The sequence below is a fragment of the Denticeps clupeoides genome, chromosome 12, assembly GCF_900700375.1.
Source record: "Denticeps clupeoides chromosome 12, fDenClu1.1, whole genome shotgun sequence".
In the NCBI taxonomy this organism is placed as follows: Eukaryota; Metazoa; Chordata; class Actinopteri; order Clupeiformes; family Denticipitidae; genus Denticeps; species Denticeps clupeoides.
The window spans coordinates 16,732,577-16,753,882 of NC_041718.1; the positions used below are offsets into that span (position 1 = coordinate 16,732,577).

General features: G+C 43.2%; 2 protein-coding genes across 3 annotated transcripts; one reads left to right on the top strand and one right to left on the bottom strand.

Moving 5' to 3' along the window:
• Positions 1–69: 69 nt before the first annotated feature.
• rtf2 (replication termination factor 2) lies at positions 70–13,381 on the bottom strand. Of its 2 annotated transcripts, none has more exons than XM_028998590.1 (9): positions 13,224–13,381; positions 12,837–12,931; positions 12,140–12,233; positions 11,487–11,626; positions 10,475–10,553; positions 2,224–2,337; positions 2,078–2,132; positions 1,515–1,571; positions 70–595 (listed from the first exon to the last, which is right to left on the bottom strand). In XM_028998590.1, exons 1-9 carry the CDS (start codon positions 13,290–13,292, stop codon positions 402–404), a joined length of 897 nt encoding a protein of 298 aa, XP_028854423.1. In that variant the 5' UTR covers positions 13,293–13,381; the 3' UTR covers positions 70–401. The 2 variants fall into 2 exon arrangements, with proteins under 2 accessions (XP_028854423.1, XP_028854424.1); XM_028998591.1 differs by lacking the exon at positions 70–595 and adding an exon at positions 1,356–1,399.
• On the top strand, positions 5,505–10,251 carry gcnt7 (glucosaminyl (N-acetyl) transferase family member 7). The gene is made up of 4 exons (XM_028998589.1): positions 5,505–5,699; positions 7,440–8,417; positions 8,737–8,832; positions 8,904–10,251. The coding sequence occupies exons 2-4, from the start codon at positions 7,475–7,477 to the stop codon at positions 9,158–9,160; spliced, it is 1,296 nt and encodes a 431-aa protein (XP_028854422.1). The 5' UTR covers positions 5,505–5,699; positions 7,440–7,474; the 3' UTR covers positions 9,161–10,251.
• Positions 13,382–21,306: the final 7,925 nt, after the last annotated feature.

The window sequence follows — 21,306 nt, forward strand, 5'->3', positions numbered from 1 at the left end:
AGTCTTATAAATCCTGATAAATCGTTTATTTTGAAGCATCAGCCTAAAGAAAACCCAACAACCTAGAGCTGATGAAGAATTGCCTTTATTTTCTTTGTGCCATAAACACAGTCATAAGAACAAACCAGAGTAGACTGGAATAAGACAAAAAAAACCTTCTCTACAGGCTAAAATTTGAAAGGAAAGCTTTTGTATAGTTATGAATCATCTTTTTCTGATCACTTTTAAGTAAAAATCTGTGGAAACCAATTTTATCGCATGCTGTTATCATACAGAAATTGAAACCAAAAAACATCAAAACTATGAAAAATCAAGTAAAGCATATAGAATTTTTTTAAAAGAAGAGAAATAAAAACATTCGCTGCATATTCTATTCACAGACAACATATCTGGTTGTGGACTCAGAAGTGATAGGGCGTATGAGTGACCCAGTTGGAGATCTGATCTTTAGTGCGCTTGGCCGAGCTGTGAGAGGTGAAGATGGACTTGTACGCCTCGGACTTGTCCTCCATCTGCTGGATTGACCTTTTGCTGCCGGGTGGGGCTGATAGTTTTGTGACCTTTGTGGGACTGGAAGAGCCAGAGGGTCCTGGATCTGCGAGAACAATGAAGAAAATGTGAACGGGAGCTCCAACACAATGCACATTTTATACATATGCAGACCTTGTTTTATAAAATACAAAACATTTTAATACAAGAAAACACTGACTGGTTTCCAATACTGTAGCAAACTATTGTGACACATCAGGTTGTGTTTTAGTGCTGCAATATTCACTTTGCTGGTGTTTGGAGGGTCGCGGCAAGTTATTTCCTAAACTGTGCTGCTGTGATAAAGGCAGGCGTGGTAATTTTGATGGAATATGTCAAAAAACTTTCCCGTAAGGGCAGGCCGATATACCTTAAAAATATTGCGATAATTTTTAGGCCATATCACAATATACAGTATATACACACTCAAATTTAGCATAAATTATAAGTTCTGCCCTTTTTTGAAAGAAAAATGACGAAAAAAAAGATACCTTTGTAATGAATTTAAACAAAGTTTAAAGTTTTCTTCGGAACAAGTAGACTGCCTTCATCTCTAATTAACGTCTCTGAAATCGGTCTTTGTTGTTAAGCCGGTTGATAAGATGGCAAAGCGTCGCTCCGCAAGCCTCAACAGACGCCGTGGTCAAAGTTGAATTTTGCTTGAACTTTGACCTCCGCGTATTGATGTGCGAGGCATCGAAGCGTGCTCGCAAAACAAAGACTGATTATAGCAGTGATTGCGCAAGTTGACTGTAGTGATTTAATTCACCATATAGTAATTTATTACATCACGTGCGGAGATCATTAAATGACACGTACAGCGTATGTCATTGCATTACACTTCAACAAGTCAGTGAGGTTGGTTTTAAGTCTTCTTAGTAGACGGCAGAACAATGTTTATGGAAGAAATCAGAGGGAGGGCCAAACTTCAGGCATGCAGAGTATGACAGATAGTACTTTAGCATGAACTATGAAGGTGAGATTACCCGAGTGACTGTCGGCCTCTCCGTTCTGGGAAGCTTTCGCCGAATCCGCTGTTGTTTCTGCATGGAGAAAAGCATTGTAAATCCCAGTGTGAAAAGAGTGAAATAACACCCCAAAAAAGCCTTAACACTTTTCTTTTCTCTCGGTTTCAGCTGGGGGGAGGGTCTGGTATCATGTTCCTTTGAGCTGAGGTGACGCTATTCAACTGGGTGATTTTGCTTTTGCCCCAGTAAATAATGATTCAAACACGCCATTTAACAATAAAGGTAACTGCTTCAAGAACTTACCAATTCTTATCTAAGTTACAGACAAAATTTGTTACTGTAACAAAAAACCCTTATCAAACATTAATCTAATATTCATTTACTTTTTTCTTATCTTATCATGGGCGACATGATGCAGGTATCCAACATTTTAGAAGATCTGAAGTCTACTTGGGAAATTCAAATGATTCATTATGCCTGATGGGCCAATCAGCCTCCGCTCATTTATAACTTTCTTATGTTTCTATGTAATAGCCCGGTACGGTTTGGATTTTAAATTGTTCGCTTGTAAATTGTTTTACCTTCAACGGCCACAGGTTTTGAGATGGTTTCTGCACCTTTGTTCTTCTTTGATTTCTAATTAGCGTGGGAAAAATATCAATACTCATCAATAATAATTCCTCTTAAAAAAACATTAGTAGCATCCCCACACCAATTTATACAGAACCTTTGCGGCTTTGGCTTTTACTCTCCTCTCCCCCATCCTCTCACGCAGTTTCTCAACCTCCTCTTTGGTTCCATTGAGGAAAACGAGATCTCCATCTTGAAATGGGTCGCCACACTAAGTGGAAACGACATGTAAGATGGAACACTTCAAACTGTGTCACAACAATTACATATGCATTTAAAATTTTATTCAAAATTTTCAAATATTTAGACTAATACAGTTTCACTGATAGTTAATATGTACATACAAATGAACATTCAAATGTTTGGTTTGCCTGTACTTAAGACTCATTTTGTGTCAACGTCGTGCCCTTTTAGGCAGGATGTGGTTTAACGGTGTGCCATGAAGAACCCCCTGTGAACCAGCAGGGGGCAAGAGACCTGAAGAGGGCTTCACCCCTACAAGTCAGCAATGTGGCGCCTCACATAAGCAAAGCTCATGGTTTAGTAAAATGAATCCAGGGGCCTGGTAACCCATCCAGCCTGTTAAAGGTTACACTGCAGATTCAGTTGCAGCATCACTAAAATTTTATTATGCTTAAATATTATGGATATTATAATATTATCATAGTTAACTTTCCTAAAACCAGGTCTGGTGTGCACATTTAGTTTAATGAAAAGATGACATTTTAGGAGTCAGTGTTATGAATCCATTTATCTGCATGCAGCTGTACAATAATCAGTCACTGATATGAAGAAGAGGGCACTGAACACTCTGAACACAAGGCTCTGGCCTTGTCCAGTGTGCAGTTAGTCTTGTGATTTGTTCTAACTAAGTACAAACTAACATAGTTTATTGAAGTCCCATTACATTAAATTTTTGTTTTGTTTTGCTGCATACGTGTCGCCATTTCTAGCCACTGCAGGACTATAGACAGGCTAGGGGAACTCGTATTAATGTTAAATCATCTCACAGTCAAATTTAACACAAAATGTCTGCAGGGATTTTTAAATGATTACTGGGTGCTGAAAAAGGGGCGGAGCCAAGTGTTCACCACATGGCTTTAAATTGGAGAGGAATTATTAGTAGTGATGTCGAATGCTTTGTGAAGGGATAAGATTATGTAAATGAAATATTTTTAATAAATGTCTATTAATCTATTATTTGATGAACAAGTTCTGAACTTGTTCCATTGAGGGCCCATGGAGCAAGATACCGTCCCCACACACTGCTCCCCAGGCGCCTGCTCACTAAGGGTGAGGGGTTAAAAGCACAGGACACATTTTATTGTGGGCACTAAGTGCTGTACTGTTGTGTCACATGACAACTAATCAGTTTCACTTCAAACCTCATGTGACAAAGCAATGTGTTGCCTCTCTCCCGCTCTCTAATATATATAGTGAATTTAGTGAAGTGATTGCTGCAGTGTTTCACAATGACAAAGCACATTGTGCACACAGCGAAAAAGTGGTCTCTGCATTTAACCCATTTAGTGAGCAGTGGGAAGCCATGAAAGGTGGGGACCGTACGTTGATCAAGGGGACTTCAGAGGCTCTTTGGGATTTGAGCAATCAACCTTCCAAGTCTGCTTCCTAACCCACTGGGCCCCACTGCCCCATATAATAGTTATAAATTAAATCATTAATGAAGTAAATATTTGATCCCTTTGAAAAACGTGCTTTAGTACTTGCCAACAAAACCTTTATTGGCAATCACAGAGGTCAGACGTTTCTTGTAGTAGGATACAAGGTTGGAAAATATCTCAGGTGGGGATTTTGTCAAAGTCCCCTTTGGAGATCCTCTCCAAGTCAATAATGTTTTGTGGCTGATGGCAACTCCGATCCCTTAACAGATTTTCTATGGAATTATGGTCTGGAGATTGACTAGGCCAGATCTTAATATCTTCTTAAGGCAATTCGTGTGTTTTGTATGATTGCCATGCTCATTGTCTTGCCCATGATTTGATGGTACATGGCTCCATCCATCCTCCCTTATATGTGGTGCAGTTTTTTATGTCCCCTTGGCAGAAAAAAAAACCCCAAGCACTATGCTTCCTCCTCCATGTGTGACTGTGGGTATGGTTGGAATCGTGCTCTTGTAGTCATATGCAGCATTCCTCCTCCTCCAAACACAGCAAGGTGAGTTGATGCCAAAGAGCTTGGTTTTTGTCTCATCTGACCACAACACTTTCACGTTCAGTGTGATATCTGTACATGTGCCTTCTTGAGCAGGGCGACCTTGTGGGCTGCAGAATTTCAGACCTTCATGGAGTAGTGTGTTACCAACTGGTGACTATGGTCCCAGCTGCCTTGATTATTGATAAATGTTCCTTCAGAGTAGTTCTGGGCTGGTTCCAAACCATTCTCATGAAACTCCATGAGGTGAGATCTTGCAAGGACCTTCAGACAAACAGTTATTTGTCACCTTCTCACCCATTCCAGCCTTGTGTAGGTCCACAATCCTTTTCTGGATATCTGTGAAAAGCTCTTTGGTCCTGGCCATGGTTTGGCAGCGTTTGGAATCTAGATGGATTGACTGCTTCTATGGACTGGTGTCCATAGACGTCAGCTTCTTAGCTGTATAAAATACAACTGGGACCATGAAAAACTGCGGATCAAATACTTCCATTCATGAAAATTTATTTAGAACTATTTCTGTTATTGTAAACTCTCTCACTTTTCACAACTATCATTGAAATTAAAAACTGATAATTTCCTTGTTAGGGATTTCCCCCCGTGACTATGAATGTGTGTGTAATTATAATTCAATACAGCAACATAAATATCCACATACATACATTTAGTTTACATTAAACAGTAAGAATATGATACTGAATGTTTCCACTTAGATCTGCAATCTTAATTATCATCATCAAAAAGTGACACACACATGGCACTCACTCTTACACACACACACACACACACACACACACACACACACACACACACACACACACACACACACCCACCCAGCAGGTAAACGAAATCACCACCAGGGGACCTTTAGAGTCCTCCTGTGAGCACAATGTGACCTCTGTCGGCTTTCACTATTAGACAGCGGGGCTAATCCCTGCAATCAACCAGGCAGCAAACAAGCACACCAACCTGCTGCCCCCCACCTCAAATGTGTAAAGCAAAAAAAAGAGAATGAGAGGATGAGGGGAAAAATTCTAACTGGATGATGAAAACAGAACGAGAGAGAAGGAGGAGTAGGGGGGGCAGATCAGGGAAAGGTGGAAAAACGAAGTCGGGTAGGAGGAAGTGGGTGGAGACTCTGCTGGTTGCTATGCTCTCTCTCTCTCTCTCTCATGGGAGAGAATCTCAGGAGCACGAGAACAAGGCTGCGCGCACACGCACACACACACTCATTCAGGAACATACAGCATCTCAGGTGTTAGAGACAACAGGAGCACCGTGTGACGGAACGGCGACAAACAGTGGATCAGGCGACCGGCCTCCGGACAACCTGAACGGCGAGCGCTCCACTAATGTTTAACCTCCACTGCCGCGCACCACTCTCGCTCCGCTGCTGATAAGGTAAAAGCAGAAACACTGAGCTCCGAAAAATGGGTGGCTTGATTGTCTCTACAGGTGGAAATAGTTTTTCGGTTTGGATTCGAAATGGCTAAATGTTTTATTGTTCATTTTGGAATGAAAATGACTAAACATTTGTTCCAGGGAGAAAATGTACTACTGTACTACTTGTTCCAATTGAGGTTTCTGTTTGAGTCAGTGTTCCAGCAGAACACATGTAGGTCAATAGATTGAGTCGGTTTATCTGTGCACTATGGCGTACTATAAAATAACATTTACTAAACATTTGATTATAAAGATCTAATCTGTTACTGATAAAGGGAGATGGTTGGGAACACTGGGGCGGAGAGAAGGTGCTTTTTGAACATATTATCGTGTTATTACTCTTTCCGCATTATGTATATGTGCTGTGCCTTTCTGTTACAAGAAAGCTCTCAACCTCAAAGCATGGCTTGAGGAAGCGAGGAAGTGCAAGAAAGAAAGAAAAAAGAGCCACAAAAGGCATGAGAATGAGTGTTAAAAAAAAAATAATAATAAATTTACATGAAGAATTCAATGCAAAAAAATATCTGAATAAAATCAATGCTCACCAACTGTGTTTTAAAGTTCATTTTGATAAAGAAAGAAAGATTAAAAGGTGGTCGATAAATACGTTTCCAACATTTTTTTGTTGGTCCCAATTTTCAGCTAAGTCAATAAATTTCTTATATTTAGGAATGTGCCTGTTCATTCCACAATATTCATATTTAATAAACCTGTTAGATTAGAGCTGCTCAGCTGCTGGAAAAGCTGCTGTCATTTATTACTCATTAAGCTATTTAAGGTGTGACATGGTCACACGCTGAACAATCATGTTTGTTTTTACTTGGATGGGTCACATCGCCAAAACCCTGGAGATTTCATTAAAAGGCCACACATTTCCAGCCGATGAGCAGCTCTCTACTGTCCTCAGGTGACCATGCTCCCCATTAGGAGCGCTTAAGAGCAGCCCAAAGGACAGTGGGTCAGTTGGGCATATTTACTTGCACAGATCCCCACAGTATAAGGGTAAAACATATCAAAGTTTTCAAAAATGATCACATCCACCAGGAAATGCATGCCATTCTGATCCTCTAAAGGAGGCCATGGCCAAATCCATATTCTTACACAGTAATGACCTATAAACGGAAATTCCCTTAGATGAACTGAACTCCGCTAGCAAAAATAAGACCACTTGAATTCATATGAAGAGTCATTTTAGCAGCGCAGATGGAGCATGATATCATGATGCCTGCCCCTGCGCCTCTGCCATGTCCTCGGTAGTATAGAGCCATTTCCTCATTAGTATAGTGGTGTGTATCCCCGCCTGTCACGTGGGAGACCGGGGTTCGATTCCCCGACGGGGAGGTGATGCCCTTGTGTTTCACACTGCAAATCACCTTCAACATTGCACACTGCACATTATGTACACTCCGTATATAGGATTTAGTTTTTTGCCTATTCATTCATAGACCTATGTACATTCTTACATATATTAATTTTATACTCAGTAGATTTAGTTATTTATAAACAGCACAAGCAAATTCCACAGCTTGTACAATAACACATACACACATCCTTGCACATTGTTGTTGTTTTTTTCTACACTGTACTTGAGAGACACCGGAATCAAATTCCTTGTATGTGCTTTCACTTACTTGGCCAATAAATATGATTCTGATGATGTATCCCCCCCCCCCCCCCCCCCCCCCCCCCCCTTCCCAGGAGACGCCTACTGGTTTGGCCGAGGCTGGAGTAGCATGCTCCAGCTTGAGAGTGCAAAGTGCACTTTCCTCTTCTGCCTCTGCGTCTCGCTCATCATCTGCTCAATTATCTACCTGAGGGCGGCCAACTTCTACACACCGTCCGTCCACACCCGGCTCGGAACCGCTCGCCGACAGTGCCCAGGTCCCATCTTCAACACAAATGGCACGAGATGGTTCAGAGCTGAGGGCCCGCTGGATGAGTACTTCCAGGGGACTGGGCTAGGAAGCTGCACGCAGATGATGTTAGATCTTCACTTCGTCACCAGCCCTCTGAGCAAAGAGGAGGAGGACTACCCTCTGGCCTTCATCATCACCATCCATAAAGAGTTTGAGACATTTGTGAGGCTCCTGAGGGCCATCTATGCTCCTCAGAATATTTACTGTGTCCACGTGGACCAGAGGTCCACAGAGGAGTATAAAGACAAAGTCCGAACCCTGGTTGGGTGCTTCCCCAACATAATATTGGCCACAGTGAGTGAAAAAGTTATCTATGGTGGATTCACTCGACTGAAAGCAGACATCAACTGCATGGAAGACCTTGTGAAATCGCACATCGCCTGGAAAAAGGTCGTAAACCTTTGCGGCCAGGATTTTCCCATTCAAACCAACCTGGAACTGGTCCGCTACATGCAGAGCAAGGAATGGCGAGACCGCAACATGACCCCTGGGGTCAAACAGCCCAAGAGCATGAGATACCGTACATCTCTGCAGTACGTGGAGGTCGCCTCGTCGTACGTGGCCCAACGTGGGAGAGGCCACAAGAAGACACCCCCGCCACACGATTTAGAGATCTACTTCGGCACGGCCTACTACTCCCTGACCAGGGTCTTTGTGGAATTCGTGCTGAAGAGCCCGGTTGCTAGAGACTTTCTGGAATGGTCCAAGGACACCTACAGTCCAGATGAACATTACTGGGTCACACTGAACCACATACAAGGTAGGTAGACCATGTTCCTTCTGTTTGCATGTATATAATCTGGATCAGATCAGACCTGCTACAAACTTATATTTGACTGGCAACGTCCATTAGAGATGCAGTAATGGGGTAGTGGCGGCCTATCGGGTAAGGAACTGGACCCCGTAATCGGAAGGTTGCAAGTTCATATCCCGAGCCACCAAGGTGCCACATTTCGTTATGTCACCGTGTGCTGTGAATCAAAATGAAAATCACTTCACTTTTACTTCATTAAAATTCTTAATTTAAAAGACAAATTGTTCCATGCTATTAAATGGTCTTTTTTTTTTTTTTTTTAAAGAAGCACCAGGGAGCCATGTTAACGGTGGCTGGGAGGGTGCAATACGTGCCATAAAGTGGAAGGAGCAAGAAGGACTGTCACACCAAGGCTGCAAAGGTAAAAAAAAAAAAATGAAGTTTACAAAATACTTGGAAATCTGATTATAAGATCGTCCTTTTCATCGGCAGGTCACTACCTCAGGGACATCTGCGTTTATGGCCTAGAGGACTTAAAGTGGATTGTGGAGAGGAACAGCATGTTTGCCAACAAATTTGAGAGCAAGACGTCCGCCGAAGCCCTGGACTGTCTGGAGCACTGGCACAGGGAGAAGGTCTTCCTGCAGGCCATGGTGCCCATCCAGCCATCCTGGCAGCTGCTGGAGGAAACCCACATGAGCGCTGACTGCAACACCACGTCGGGGCCTGCGCTGCAATGTGAACTCTAGCTTAGGACTGTACGTGCCTGTATGTGAAATGACTATTTTACTAAATTACTAAATACAAATATGTGATAACGTATGCGGTATGTGCAGACACTTCATATAAAGTAATGGGAGATTTACAAAGCAAACCTCACCCTCTATATTCCAGTCACTCCATGGTTGAGACATTGTGACACCCCGACTTACTATATTAAGTGCAAAAAGTTAATGTTATATAGTTTTGTTACACATTTCATACTTTTTATATTGATTAACTATTTATTTTTGTTACCTGCTGCATGTAGACTTTCAGAATGTGTTGTTTGTGTTAATTTATAATATGCCTATCATGGTGAGAAATTAAAAGTGAACTTTGAAACCATCCTATACTCCTAAACACAGTGCAAAAGCGAAAAACAATGTGCCATTATCAGAATTCTATTTATTAATGAGTTAAAGTGAGCAATGACTTCCTGACGCCACATTGTGAAGCACAATAAACTGTTGTGCAGCTGTGACAGGGGACATTACCGCAGACAGAGTTTGCACATGATTTGAATGAGCATGAGTTACTGAGTAACCAAAGGAGGATGGATTGTAAAATATCACACAGGTTGACTGCAGCTGTGCGATGGCATGCCAATAAATCCTTACGATGTGGCGGCCAGTGATTAATGAACTGCTCATAGCACCTGTATCACTGACCCTCTGCTGTGATTATTCAGAATATAATAATTATAAAGACAAAACTTGCATAACTGCAGAATAGGGACAATTTGGCCTTAATAAAGATTTAACACAAAGGAGCCCACAGTAAGTTCATGTGCAGGTCCAAAAATTGTAGAAAGTTTTGCATGTAATTTGAAATACATTTAATTATATGTTTCATATTTAATGTATTACAAGACACAGGCCTCATATTTTTTTAATCATACTGTCAGATTGGCCAAACCGGATTTTACAACATTCAGGTTTCTATGACACCAGGAAGCTACAGCCGCATCCCAGAATAATCTCTCTAGGTCAGTTTCCCACAAATGGATTAAACCTAATCCTATACCAACAGTAGATTTCAATGAAGTTGACCATTCAAAAATGCATGTAGTCTAGGACTAGGCTTAATCCATGAATGGGAAATTGACCCATGGATTAGCATCCTGGCAATTCTGTTTTAGGTTACAGGAAAAGGCCGCTGCACTGTAAATATTTAACCAGTAAAGTTGCTCTTCAAAGTAAACATCATTATGTACTGGCCTGAATATATTGTGGATTTTGATCCAGTAAAAAAATTTGTTTAAAAATCTATCTATTAAAAATTCTGTGTATTGCCTTTCTTACCTTATGGCAGATCTCAGTCTTCACCTCCTTAAGGGCGCGCTCAGAAAACACACAACCACAAGTTAGCAGGAAGCAAAATCTGAAAGAAAAAAAAAATTACACAAAGTAAAACAAAACTAAAAAATAAAATATATATAACATGATGTATATGCAAATGTATATTACCATAATCTTCAAGAACATAAATATTCCAATATTCTAGCTATGTAGAACTACAGGACGTACTGCATGTTAAAACCCATACAAGGTTTAAGGTTAAAAGACTTTAAATGTCTTATATAAAATCACTTAAAATTAAAACAAAAAGAAAGCAAATGTTTTTCATTAATAGTGTTTTTCATTGAAAGTAATGTATATATGTATTTAATTTACTTTTTAAATAATTGAACACTTCCACTTAACCACTAGAGGGATAAAGAACAAAATTATAGAGTGGAATTGAGTGAAATTGTAGTCTTGCTGGCCTTGAATGTGTGTGTGCTTATTTATTTTTTTGTATTCTTTTTTTATTGCGCGCGTGCTTGTGTTGATTTCTGTTGTTCAACTATGCAAATTTCATCCTCATCACATAACCAAATTCCCATTCACATACCTTGCATAGTCAAATGAACAAACACAATGAAAAATGTTCACAAAATATCAGAACAGTTCTGCACAACAGATCTCCTACATTGTTCTGTACATTCCCATATTATCAGAATATCAAGAGGGATCGGTCAACCACGGGATAAACAATCAACTGCTAACATCACAAGTTAAAGGAGCACAGATTAACTGGCCATCATGGTATGCCACACCCCAGGGTGAGGTTAAAATAGGCACACTACAAAGCCACTGTGCAACCGGAGTTCAAGCAAACAAATGTGACATACAGGCTGGTGGAGTCATTGTCCTCATCTTTGAACTAAAACGACAAAAAGCACAGACCCACGCCCGAAGCGCCTCTGTACACCACATACATGCAATATTCACAGAGGAAATAACATAAATGCAATAAACTGTGGAAACTTACTTGTGCTTCCCATTCATTTCCAAGCCCACGACAGGGCAGATAAACATGGCGCAGTGCACATCCTCATAGCGATCCCCCTTGGTGTTCATCCTGTCCCCCTCCCAGGCGGGATTATCGGTAAGATTCAGCTCCTTCACATCCTAAAATTCACACAGTGATGTAAAGGTATTATGGCATCTTCCACATAGAGCAGAGACAGAGCTTGTAAGATTAAGATCAATTTTTTTTACGCATAAAAAAAAAAAACAGAGATGTACATGTGTTGTTGTAAAAAAAAAAATAACTAACTTTATATCATTTCAGTCCTGATGTTTTAACTCATGTCAAGTCAACCCCCAGAAGTAAAATTAATGATGTAAAATGAGCCTGGCACACCCAGTTACCTATTATTCTGGATTGTGGGTCAAAAAGAGGGATTTCAGTAGCATTTGCAATGACATTCATTAATGAACAATCTCTGCCTTGTTTGTTAGGAGTAATTATGGAGGAATACGAACATCCATAACACACACTGACATATTTTACACTAAGACAGACGTATTTGGATAGGATATTGATAGCTTTTGTGGTTTGTTGATTTTGATCTTCATTAGACCACAACCTATGAAAATTATTTAATTATAAGAGTAAGAACCAGAAGAAGTGATGCAGACCTTAATTCCCCGAATGTGAGACGCCACCTCGGTGTTCGGTCTCTCTGCAGATTTATCCAACAGATATTCAATCACGGCATCTTTGTTGTACAGCCTGAAGACAAATGCGCACATAGACGAAGGTATTATATAAAAATTATTATTCTGGCGTGGTTAAGCACTACATGTTAGAGCAGTATTACGAACCTTTAGCTACAATTTAAAATGTAACATTTTATATGCTTATTGGCCACAGTCGTGCATGGCCAATACCAAGACATAGCAAAAAAAAAAAGAATGTTCCAAACTGCAAAATCATAATTTATTGTAAATGTCCACCATTCATATTGGCAAGTATGGTATATTATAGTTATGTATATTCAGTCGATATTATAGTATATTTGTTAAATTAGTGCAGTAATATTAAGCAATTTCCTTCGGGATTAATAAGGTTTTTTCATATATAGTGAAATTAACCAAATGATTACATTGTTCAATGTAATCATGTCCAAGAGCAATTTAAGAATCATATGAAAATAAGAACAGTTGCTCGAACTGCTGAACTGAACAGAACCTCTGGACAGCGTTATCTTTTACACCGCATGTACAGATAGTAATATATCATGTAAACAGGTGCATTTTGTGTGTGTGTGTAATGTAGTGCTGCTAATTCCATGATTACAACGCCGTAACACTTTTTTTACTGCCGATCACCGACCTTCCCAGCTCGCAGGCGACCACGGGCCGTCGCAGCTTTTCCTGGCTCAGGGCGCAGTGCCGCCACCGCGCCGCGATCTCGGCGTCCCTGTCGACCTGGAAAAGAAACGATTGAAAAGCGACCTCAGCACACCTCACCTCGCCTCGCCTCTCATGCGCGTCTAGCGGGTCGGGCAACATCGCCCGGCCGGGCCAAACAGCACGCGTCCGTCCGCGGATTCGATTGTTCAACAACGAGGCCAAGCGTTTTATCGGGCTTTAATTCAACCGAAAGAAATAATAAATCCCCGACAGAGACGAAAAAAAGCACACAATGTTTACACCCGCCGGCTAAAATGCTAAGCTACTTTCTATTTTTATTAAGTTTTGTTTTTTTATCGACAACTACCTTTTCCACTTTCTTTGGTCCTTTAACCAGCTCGTGCCTCTTGGGAATCGTGCCTCCATCGCATCCCATTTTTAAATAAGAACAGTAATTTAAGCGACCGCTCCAGATTTAAGCCAAAAGTTCGGGCAGCGTTAGCTCGCGCGAGGTAAACAATCGAGGACACGCAAACAAGCGCGTCGGCGGCGTGGCGGTTCCGCGCAGCGCCCCCTGGCGTGGCGGAGGGCGCCGTGACCGCTGTCGGCCGCCAGGTGGAGGCACCACCTCGGTCTGCAGGGGGGTCAGGAGGAGAAGCGGCTGCACCAGGCAGCTGGGGTGAAGGACGGAGCAGGTAAAGGCGTGGAGACTTTCCTAAGGAGACTCGGCGAAGCCTAATATGATCATTTCCTGTGCCTCGCAGGGAGATGATTAGTTTAACATCGACGCCCAGGTCAGTAAGTGACCATTAGTTTGTGCGGTTGCACGTTTGTGTAAATGCTGGCTGCACGATTGATTCATTTTGTTAACAGAGCGGCGGAATAACGAACATTATCGTCATTGTGTGCTTTTTGAGTGCCACTAATGAAAGAATCCCTTTACCATCGTGACAATTTTTTTTTCTCCCTCTTGAACGCAAACAAACACAACGTCCCATTATTTCCATTGGCAGGATTAGGCCTACCAGTAATTCAAAAACTGGGTTATGTCTGATTAGATTAGGCGTCTCTCACACACAGCCTAATGTTTCTTTATGGATTTTCATTAGGCCTGTAGAGTACTATTAGCAAACTCTTCGAGATCTTCTGAAGCAAGGCCTACACTTGGACGGCGATGCAAGTCTGATCTGACCTGAAAAACTACGGCAAAAAAAACTATGTCTGTTAGCCTTTTTAAAAAAAAAAAAACCTTGGATATGATATGATTTGATTTGAATGGTATCTATCAGATTCTGTGCTCGTCAATATCCCCTCCTTCAAGAAGCAGTTCCTATAGCATTTGCTGCATTTATAATATGGTGCTACCTAGATGGGGGCAAAAGAACAATGTTTTTCTGGTTTATCCATAAGTATATCTATAAATATACATAATGTATGGTACAGGCCAAAAAATTCTCTTTATTGTTCTTTATGTGTTTTCTTTATTTTCATGACCATTTACGTTGGTAGATTCTCACTGAAGGCATCAAAACTATGAATGAACACATGTGGAGTTATGTACTTAACACAAAGTGGAGACCTGGCCTCCACAGTCACCAGACCTGAACCCAGTCGAGATGGTTTGGGGTGAGCTGGACCGCAGAGTGAAGGCAAAGGGGCCGACAAGTGCTAAACACCTCTGGGAACTCCTTCAAGACTGTTGGAAAACCATTTCAGGTGACGACCTCTTGAAGCTCATCGAGAGAATGCCAAGAGTGTACAAAGCAGTAATCAGAGCAAAGAAACTAGAATATAAAACATGTTTTCAGTTATTTCACCTTTTTTGTGTTAAGTACATAACTCCACATGTGTTCATTCATAGTTTTGATGCCTTCAGTGAGAATCTACCAACGTAAATGGTCATGAAAATAAAGAAAACACATTGAATGAGAAGGTGTGTCCAAACTTTTGGCCCGTACTGTAAATTAATTGACGTAATTTAATTAAATAATGTAAATTTCCCATTTGTTGGGACTAATGAAGAGGCATCTTATGTTATCTTATATACAAGCTTTATATGTTTCCACCTTATTGGTAGTTTACACTGTACAGCGAAGCTGGTGGTAGAGCAACGGTCACCAGAACGGGGACGTTCCACCAGTATTTACAGGATCCGCGAAACGGTTTCTCCGGTTCCAGAGGGCCTATAGACAGACCGAACAGAAGCGACCTCTTCAGCATTAGGACGCGCACGTTCCATGTCGGACTACGGCGCGCGGCCTGAGGAGACCAGGGCGCCATTAATTGCACGATCGGGCCTGGAAGCGCGCCGCGTCGTTGGAGAGGCGCTGCGGCCTGTTTGCGTTGGCAGAGACCCGAGGAATGCGGCGTGCTCGGCCCTCGCGCCGCAGCACGGAGCCGGCCGCGCAATTACGGCCGACCGGCAACTTTAAACACACCGCACGGCACATCGACTATATCACATGGGGTGCCGCGGGAACCTCGTCCGTGGGCCGCGTGTCATGATGACGATGTAAATAATTATTAGCTGCGTCTGCAGCGGTGAAACTATTATTATTTCTAGTTTCAGAATTTCCGAACGAGCACGAAGGACACGGCTACCATGATTACACCGCAGCGTTTGTCCTCTTATTTACAGTAAAATATCGGTTTCGCACCGTCCCCGGACAGGAAACGTGAGCCGTGTCGAATCGTCATTTACTCTGCGTCTTCAGTAAATAGGAAAGTCGCTCCTTTAAATTTGCTTTTCAGGGCTCGTTTTTAGTCAGCCGTTGGGACGTGGGCAGACAATGCGCCTCTCATCAGCGGGCCGCTCCACCTGCGGTCCCCGCCGAGTGGAACAGACCCCCGGGTCGGCGGCACCGCCGGGGGGGGGGGGGGGGGGGGGCGGTCGGCTCTCGTTAGGCTCAGGGGAGGGGAGACGGGTCCTGACAGCTCGCTGGCAGGGCGACGGGGACATACCTGCGGCGGCCGCGTGTGTCCCGTGGATCACACACTGCGGCGAGCGCCGCTGTTACCGAGGCTCGCTGTGCCGCGGCCTCACTCTGCACCCCAATAATAACAGCGCTGCTGAATTTCAAACAGCCCCCCCAGCCTCTGCCCGGCCTTCCAAATTTAGCTCGGGGGGAGCGGGCCGGCTGGAATATGGCGGAGACTTCGTCTTCATCCGCGCTCGGGATGCCCCCGGACGCATGCAATCGGCCCTCCGGTGTCACATCCACTTCTGCGTATTTACCGTAACGCCAAAACCCGATGAACCCCACCCTCCCTACACACACACACACACACACCCCACCCTGCTCCCGCCTGCCTTCTTTTCCTGATTTCCGTACCAGCTTTCGCTACTCGACCCTGTCGGGACCCTCCTCCCTCCTTCGGCAGGGTTCCTTTGCAACACATGGTTCTCATAAGGGCCGGTGCGTCTGGCCTTGCATAAATGTTTTGGTGCGTTCCTTGTGGGACGGGCCGCCTTCTGCAGCCGAGCACAATCAGCTGTAAATTCTGCTTTAAAAAGGAACGGCGAGCCGGGCAAAGAGTTAACCCTCCAGGCTCGTTGCACAATAACTCGGGAGAGAAGAGGGGAGGGGGACGCGCTTTGACAAATGATCTAATAAACGGGGGGGGAAGGAGATTACAGGCTGGGCGCCCGCGGGGAGAGGAAGTGCAGCAGTAAATATTTTTAAAGGCTGTCAATAAATTTGCAGCGTTGAGTGGGGCGAGGAATCCACGCGGCACAGGATCAGCTGATGCCGCGGCGCTGAGAGCGGCCGGCCAGACAGGCCAGAAAAAAAAAAAAATGACAATGACTTACATACGTGGACCAGCGATTGGGACAAAAATGCACGTACTGTGAACGGCAACGTAATTACAATGCAATTCACAGAGTAAAATAAATTGGAAAGTAGTATAAATGGTTCATGTACAGAGGAGAGAGAAAAATACAATACTACAGGGTGGGCCATTTATATGGATAGACCTTAATAAAATGGGAATGGTTTTGAAGTCATTGGTGGGCCATTGGATCCAACTTTTGTTTTTTCAATAGGAAGCGGGTCATGTGACACATCAAATTTATTAGTATTTTCACAAGAAAAACAACGGTGTGCTTGGTTTTAACGTAACTTTATTCTTTTATGAGTTCTTTACAAGTTTCTGACCACCAACCATTCCCATTTTATTAAGGTGTATCCATATAAATGGCCCACCCTGTACAATGGCTACAATAATGATGCATATTTCATGCACTATTTGTACAATAAGCTTTTTTTCTCCCCAGAAAATGTTCTCCCCATACTTCTCCATTTTTGCTGAATGTGACCAAAGAAGAGCACCCCGATGCATTCCTGCACAGGGCCCACTGATTGATAGCATAATGAGGTAATGGGTGACAAGCAGGTCAGACCTGCATTCACTTGTTCTGACACCTTGAGAACGGAGGGCCTCGTTAGTGGAGATAAGATCTGTTGATGAGAAGGACTTCTGCGAGGGTCAGAGGGTGTTTCCCAGCACGGCCTTACCTGTAGCACGAGGAGGAGTATATACAGAAGAAATATGGAAAAGTGTGAGAACATTTCTGACACTAGGACTCGTTTGCTTACTTGGCAGTTACTTCCATGAATTTGATGCAAATTAATATTTGATGAGTAGTGAATATGAAGTCGCGAAGATGAAAACGAGTTCTGATCATTTTCTTAACATCATTAGCAACAGGTTTAAAATCTGTTCTGCTGTGTATAGAAAACATTTTATTTTTTTTTTTATGAAATGTGTCTTGAATGAGGTAACAGCCTTTTGAAGCTCGTTTTGGTGTTCTTACAGTTTCCCTGCTGCTCCTTCTATCAGATCATTAGGAAACGAATCCCCTGTTCCTGCAGTGGGTGTTAACCCAGCATGACATTTTTAATTCAAAATAAACTAATTGCTGCAAATTGAGTTTTAAAGACCTCCCAGTCGTGTGACACACAGACGGAAAACAAGGGTGATTTCAGAGCCCATCCTAACCGGAGACGGTGTGTGTTTCACTGCCAGGAGGGAAGAGGCTTGGTAGTCAGGATTGTCCAGATGTAGAGGGTGTAAATTATTGTGGCCTATTTTAAAGTTTTTTTTTTTTACTGGCAGCTTCAAATGCAATGTGTGCATGTACACAAACGCCGTTGCACAAAAGAACGTCTCAAAGGAAGAACCAGGAGCAGGGGGGTGTTGGCCAGTTCCTTATATTAACTGGGAGGGCTTTAAAACATTCCAGCCCAATGAAGCGTTGCACCACTCTCCACCTTCCTTTTATTTGGTAAGCAGTGGGAATAACGTCACACCTAATCCGCTCAGTGTGCCGGTGCCTCCCGGCCGGGCGCTCCTGCTCTCAGATACGGTTTCAGGGACCCGGGGCTGAAGTGAAACTAAAGAGCGGGAGCTGGAAAGGCGGGCACGGTTCCTGAGCTCACCGGAGTGCGCCTAAAATGCTTCATTTGACAAGATCTGCCACACTTTTTTTCCTTAAATCTCTTCATCAGCAGTTGTATGACTAGAATTAACTGCGCAGCCACTGAATGGACACAAATGTTCCTCCCTCATTGGGGATTTTGCCCATGTCAAGATGTCAAGAATGTCCCACAGGCTTTCAGTTGGGTCAAGATCTGGCTAGAAGGTTTCCATCAGTGGAAAAAGGTGATCACTCATCAATCATCCCAAGCCAGATGGTCATTGGACCCTTACTGACTGATTGAAAGATTGATTGATTTATGCCACCCACCTGCATGTTAAAAAAAAATACGTTTCCCAAAGGTCCAAAAAGTCCTTTAATCTCACTAGATATTCTCAACCCCTTTGCACGAGGCTTCAAATTAGCACGAAAGCATCGCATTGTCTGTAGCACCATCTTCGGCCGTCCTGCAGGTAAAGAGTTCACCCTCAGGGCTCGTCACACAATAACTCTCAGAGAAAGGGGGGAGAAAATGTGAAGGGCTAATGGCCTAACTGAGATGGATGCCCACCGAGGAGAATGCCCACGGGGAGAGGAAATAAATGCAGCAGTAAATGATTTAAATGTGCAGCGCTGAGTGGAGTGAGATGTGCGAACCTTCCGCTGTCATGTTGTTTCACCAGCGAGAAGCCCCTCTTCAACACAAGATTTCAAATTGGCATGGACACCCACCATGTGCTTGAGACGGACACTTCTGTGCGAGGGAAGCCTTCCGCTGTCTGGGCACTGGGGTGCGTTACAGGATTCACCTCGGAGCAAAACTAAACGTGACCGTAGTCATGATTCTCCGAGGCTTTTGATGGCCTGTTTATTCTGGTGAGCTTTTTGCATGTTTGCCATCAAACGGCAGGCCTGTTATTTTCCAGTTTTTTTTTTTTTTCCAGGCTCACTGGGTTTGTGGTTCATTTTCCTTGGCAGTTCTCTGGCTTTATGGTTTGAGCATATGCAGCCACTCACAGTGGGCTCTGCCATGAGTTCATTTGCACTTAATCCATCTCAGAATGAAAGACAGCAGATGCATTTGATTCGATCAAACTGCTCTGCAAACCAAGACAAAGAAGTGCTAGTTATACACCAGGATATAAGAATGCTAGCGTGTGCTCTTTTCAGACTGTTTGAAATATTTCCTTCTCCTTAGGGAGACAAAATAACATGCTATGCTCTTACATGCTATGATATTAGACAGTTTGAAATATTTCCTTCTCCATAGGGAGACAACATAGCATGCTATGCTATCACATGCTATGGTTTTATATGCTATTCTGTACTGTGCTAAACTTTGCAATGCGGTCGTCACAATCTCGAAACATTGTCCAATTCCAACTCAAAAATGAGGAAATATCTTTTTTAAGAATATTGCCCTTTCCTAACTGTGACTATATATGTGCTAAAATACATTAACAGAGCTAAATAACACATGTAATCGCTAATGCCAATTCATGAATTCATGAATGAAAGAGCTGATAATCTTTTGGTTTGGTAGCAGTCATGGTCGCAAGACAAAGGTGTATTATGAATAAAGAAAATGGATAGAAACAGAAACAAATGGATAGAAAACTTTGAATTGAAAAAAATATATTATTATACACCAACAATTAGGGCCAAATGGGCACATCCTCTTCAAGATACAGATGATGAATGAACCATCACTTTTTTATCTATTTATTTCTGTAAATATGGAATACTTGCCTTATTTGACACTAGTGAACATGCCCCATCCACTTCATCTTATATAGTACTGCTTCCTTTTTGAAAAGATGAACTGTGGATATATGTAACATTTATTTTTATAACCTCTCATCTACACTGTAGATGCAGAACATATCTCAGGAATACACTCTGGACTTTTTCTAATAGTCTCCAATAGGTTGACAGGATTTGGGCACCTCACCCTCCTGGGCCTTACCCAGCTGGGCCAAAGAAGGGCTGCTGAGAGACGATTTTCTGGTGATAGGCAATGTCTCATTAAACCACTTTCCTCCCTCATCCAGCACCCTCAACCGCAAGACCCTGCACCCCCACCCCACTTCCCCCAAAAACAGCCAAATTGAGCCTCTCATTATAGGCGTCTGCGCCCAGCGTTCATTAATTAACGCCACACTTGCAAGTCAGAAACAAACAACGGCAACTTCCACAGGAATCCCAGTCAAAACAAGCACACCCTCGGCTTGTACAAAGCACCCCTCTCAAATCAGCTCCAGATGTTCCCTTCAACCATCTTTCCCCCGTCCTCTCTGCTTTTCTCCCTCTTCGTCCTCCGATTCGGCTGTCTGGAATTCCACGCAGCGTGTGTATGGGGATCTGCGCGGGCCAGGACCCGGCCTGCAGCGTTACCCTCGCCCAGGATCAGCAGGCAATTTCACTGGCGCACGCCCTGGCGAGCTTCCCCGTGTGAGAAAACTGTGCCCACACGGGCAGGCGTCCCAGAAATCTCCTCCGCTTCGCGAAATCTATGCGCCTGCCCAGTTATCCTTGAGAGCCCTCCAGATTCTCCGCACCTTCATGTGGACACACTTTTATTTCGAGTTCTGTCAAGCTGTCAGGCCACCCGAGGGAGCAAATCCGTGGCTGTCGACGATCCCTGTCAGTGGTAGGAGGGGGAGATTGGGACAAATTTACTTTTCCAGCCCATTGCAGAAAGAAAACACCTCTCTCAGGGTGACTAAACAAAGTCAGGTCTCACTGGCTGATAACGGCACTTCGGGGATCCCTGCGCCTGACCCGTTTAATCTGAGAGCAAACAGCTCCCAATGTGCTCAATGCTGAGATCCGAGGCTCAGCTCTTCCCAGTGACCCCTCAGAGACCGTCAGCCAAGCGTCAGTCGCGCCGTTTGAAGTCTGCAGTCTGAAGGGTAAGAATTTACTGCCTGTTTTTTTTCTCCTTCAGACATTGAAGTGGTCTCAGGTATTGTGTGTAGGCGGATATGACCTTGCCATAACTTCAGTGACTCAGCGGGTGTCAAAAAGCAAA

What these genes read in the sequence shown, in the direction of transcription:
- rtf2 (XM_028998590.1), bottom strand. Translation starts at nt 13,292, where the DNA reads ATGGGATGCGATGGAGGCACGATTCCCAAGAGGCACGAGCTGGTTAAA. An exon ending in GTCGCCTGCGAGCTGGGAAG is followed by an intron (nt 12,234 to 12,836) that starts GTCGGTGATCGG and finishes ATTTGTCTTCAG; the next exon opens with GCTGTACAACAAAGATGCCG. An exon ending in TAAAAGCCAAAGCCGCAAAG is followed by an intron (nt 2,133 to 2,223) that starts GTTCTGTATAAA and finishes CACGCTAATTAG; the next exon opens with AAATCAAAGAAGAACAAAGG.
- gcnt7 (XM_028998589.1), top strand. Translation starts at nt 7,475, where the DNA reads ATGCTCCAGCTTGAGAGTGCAAAGTGCACTTTCCTCTTCTGCCTCTGC. An exon ending in CACACTGAACCACATACAAG is followed by an intron (nt 8,418 to 8,736) that starts GTAGGTAGACCA and finishes TTTTTTTTAAAG; the next exon opens with AAGCACCAGGGAGCCATGTT. An exon ending in GTCACACCAAGGCTGCAAAG is followed by an intron (nt 8,833 to 8,903) that starts GTAAAAAAAAAA and finishes TTTCATCGGCAG; the next exon opens with GTCACTACCTCAGGGACATC.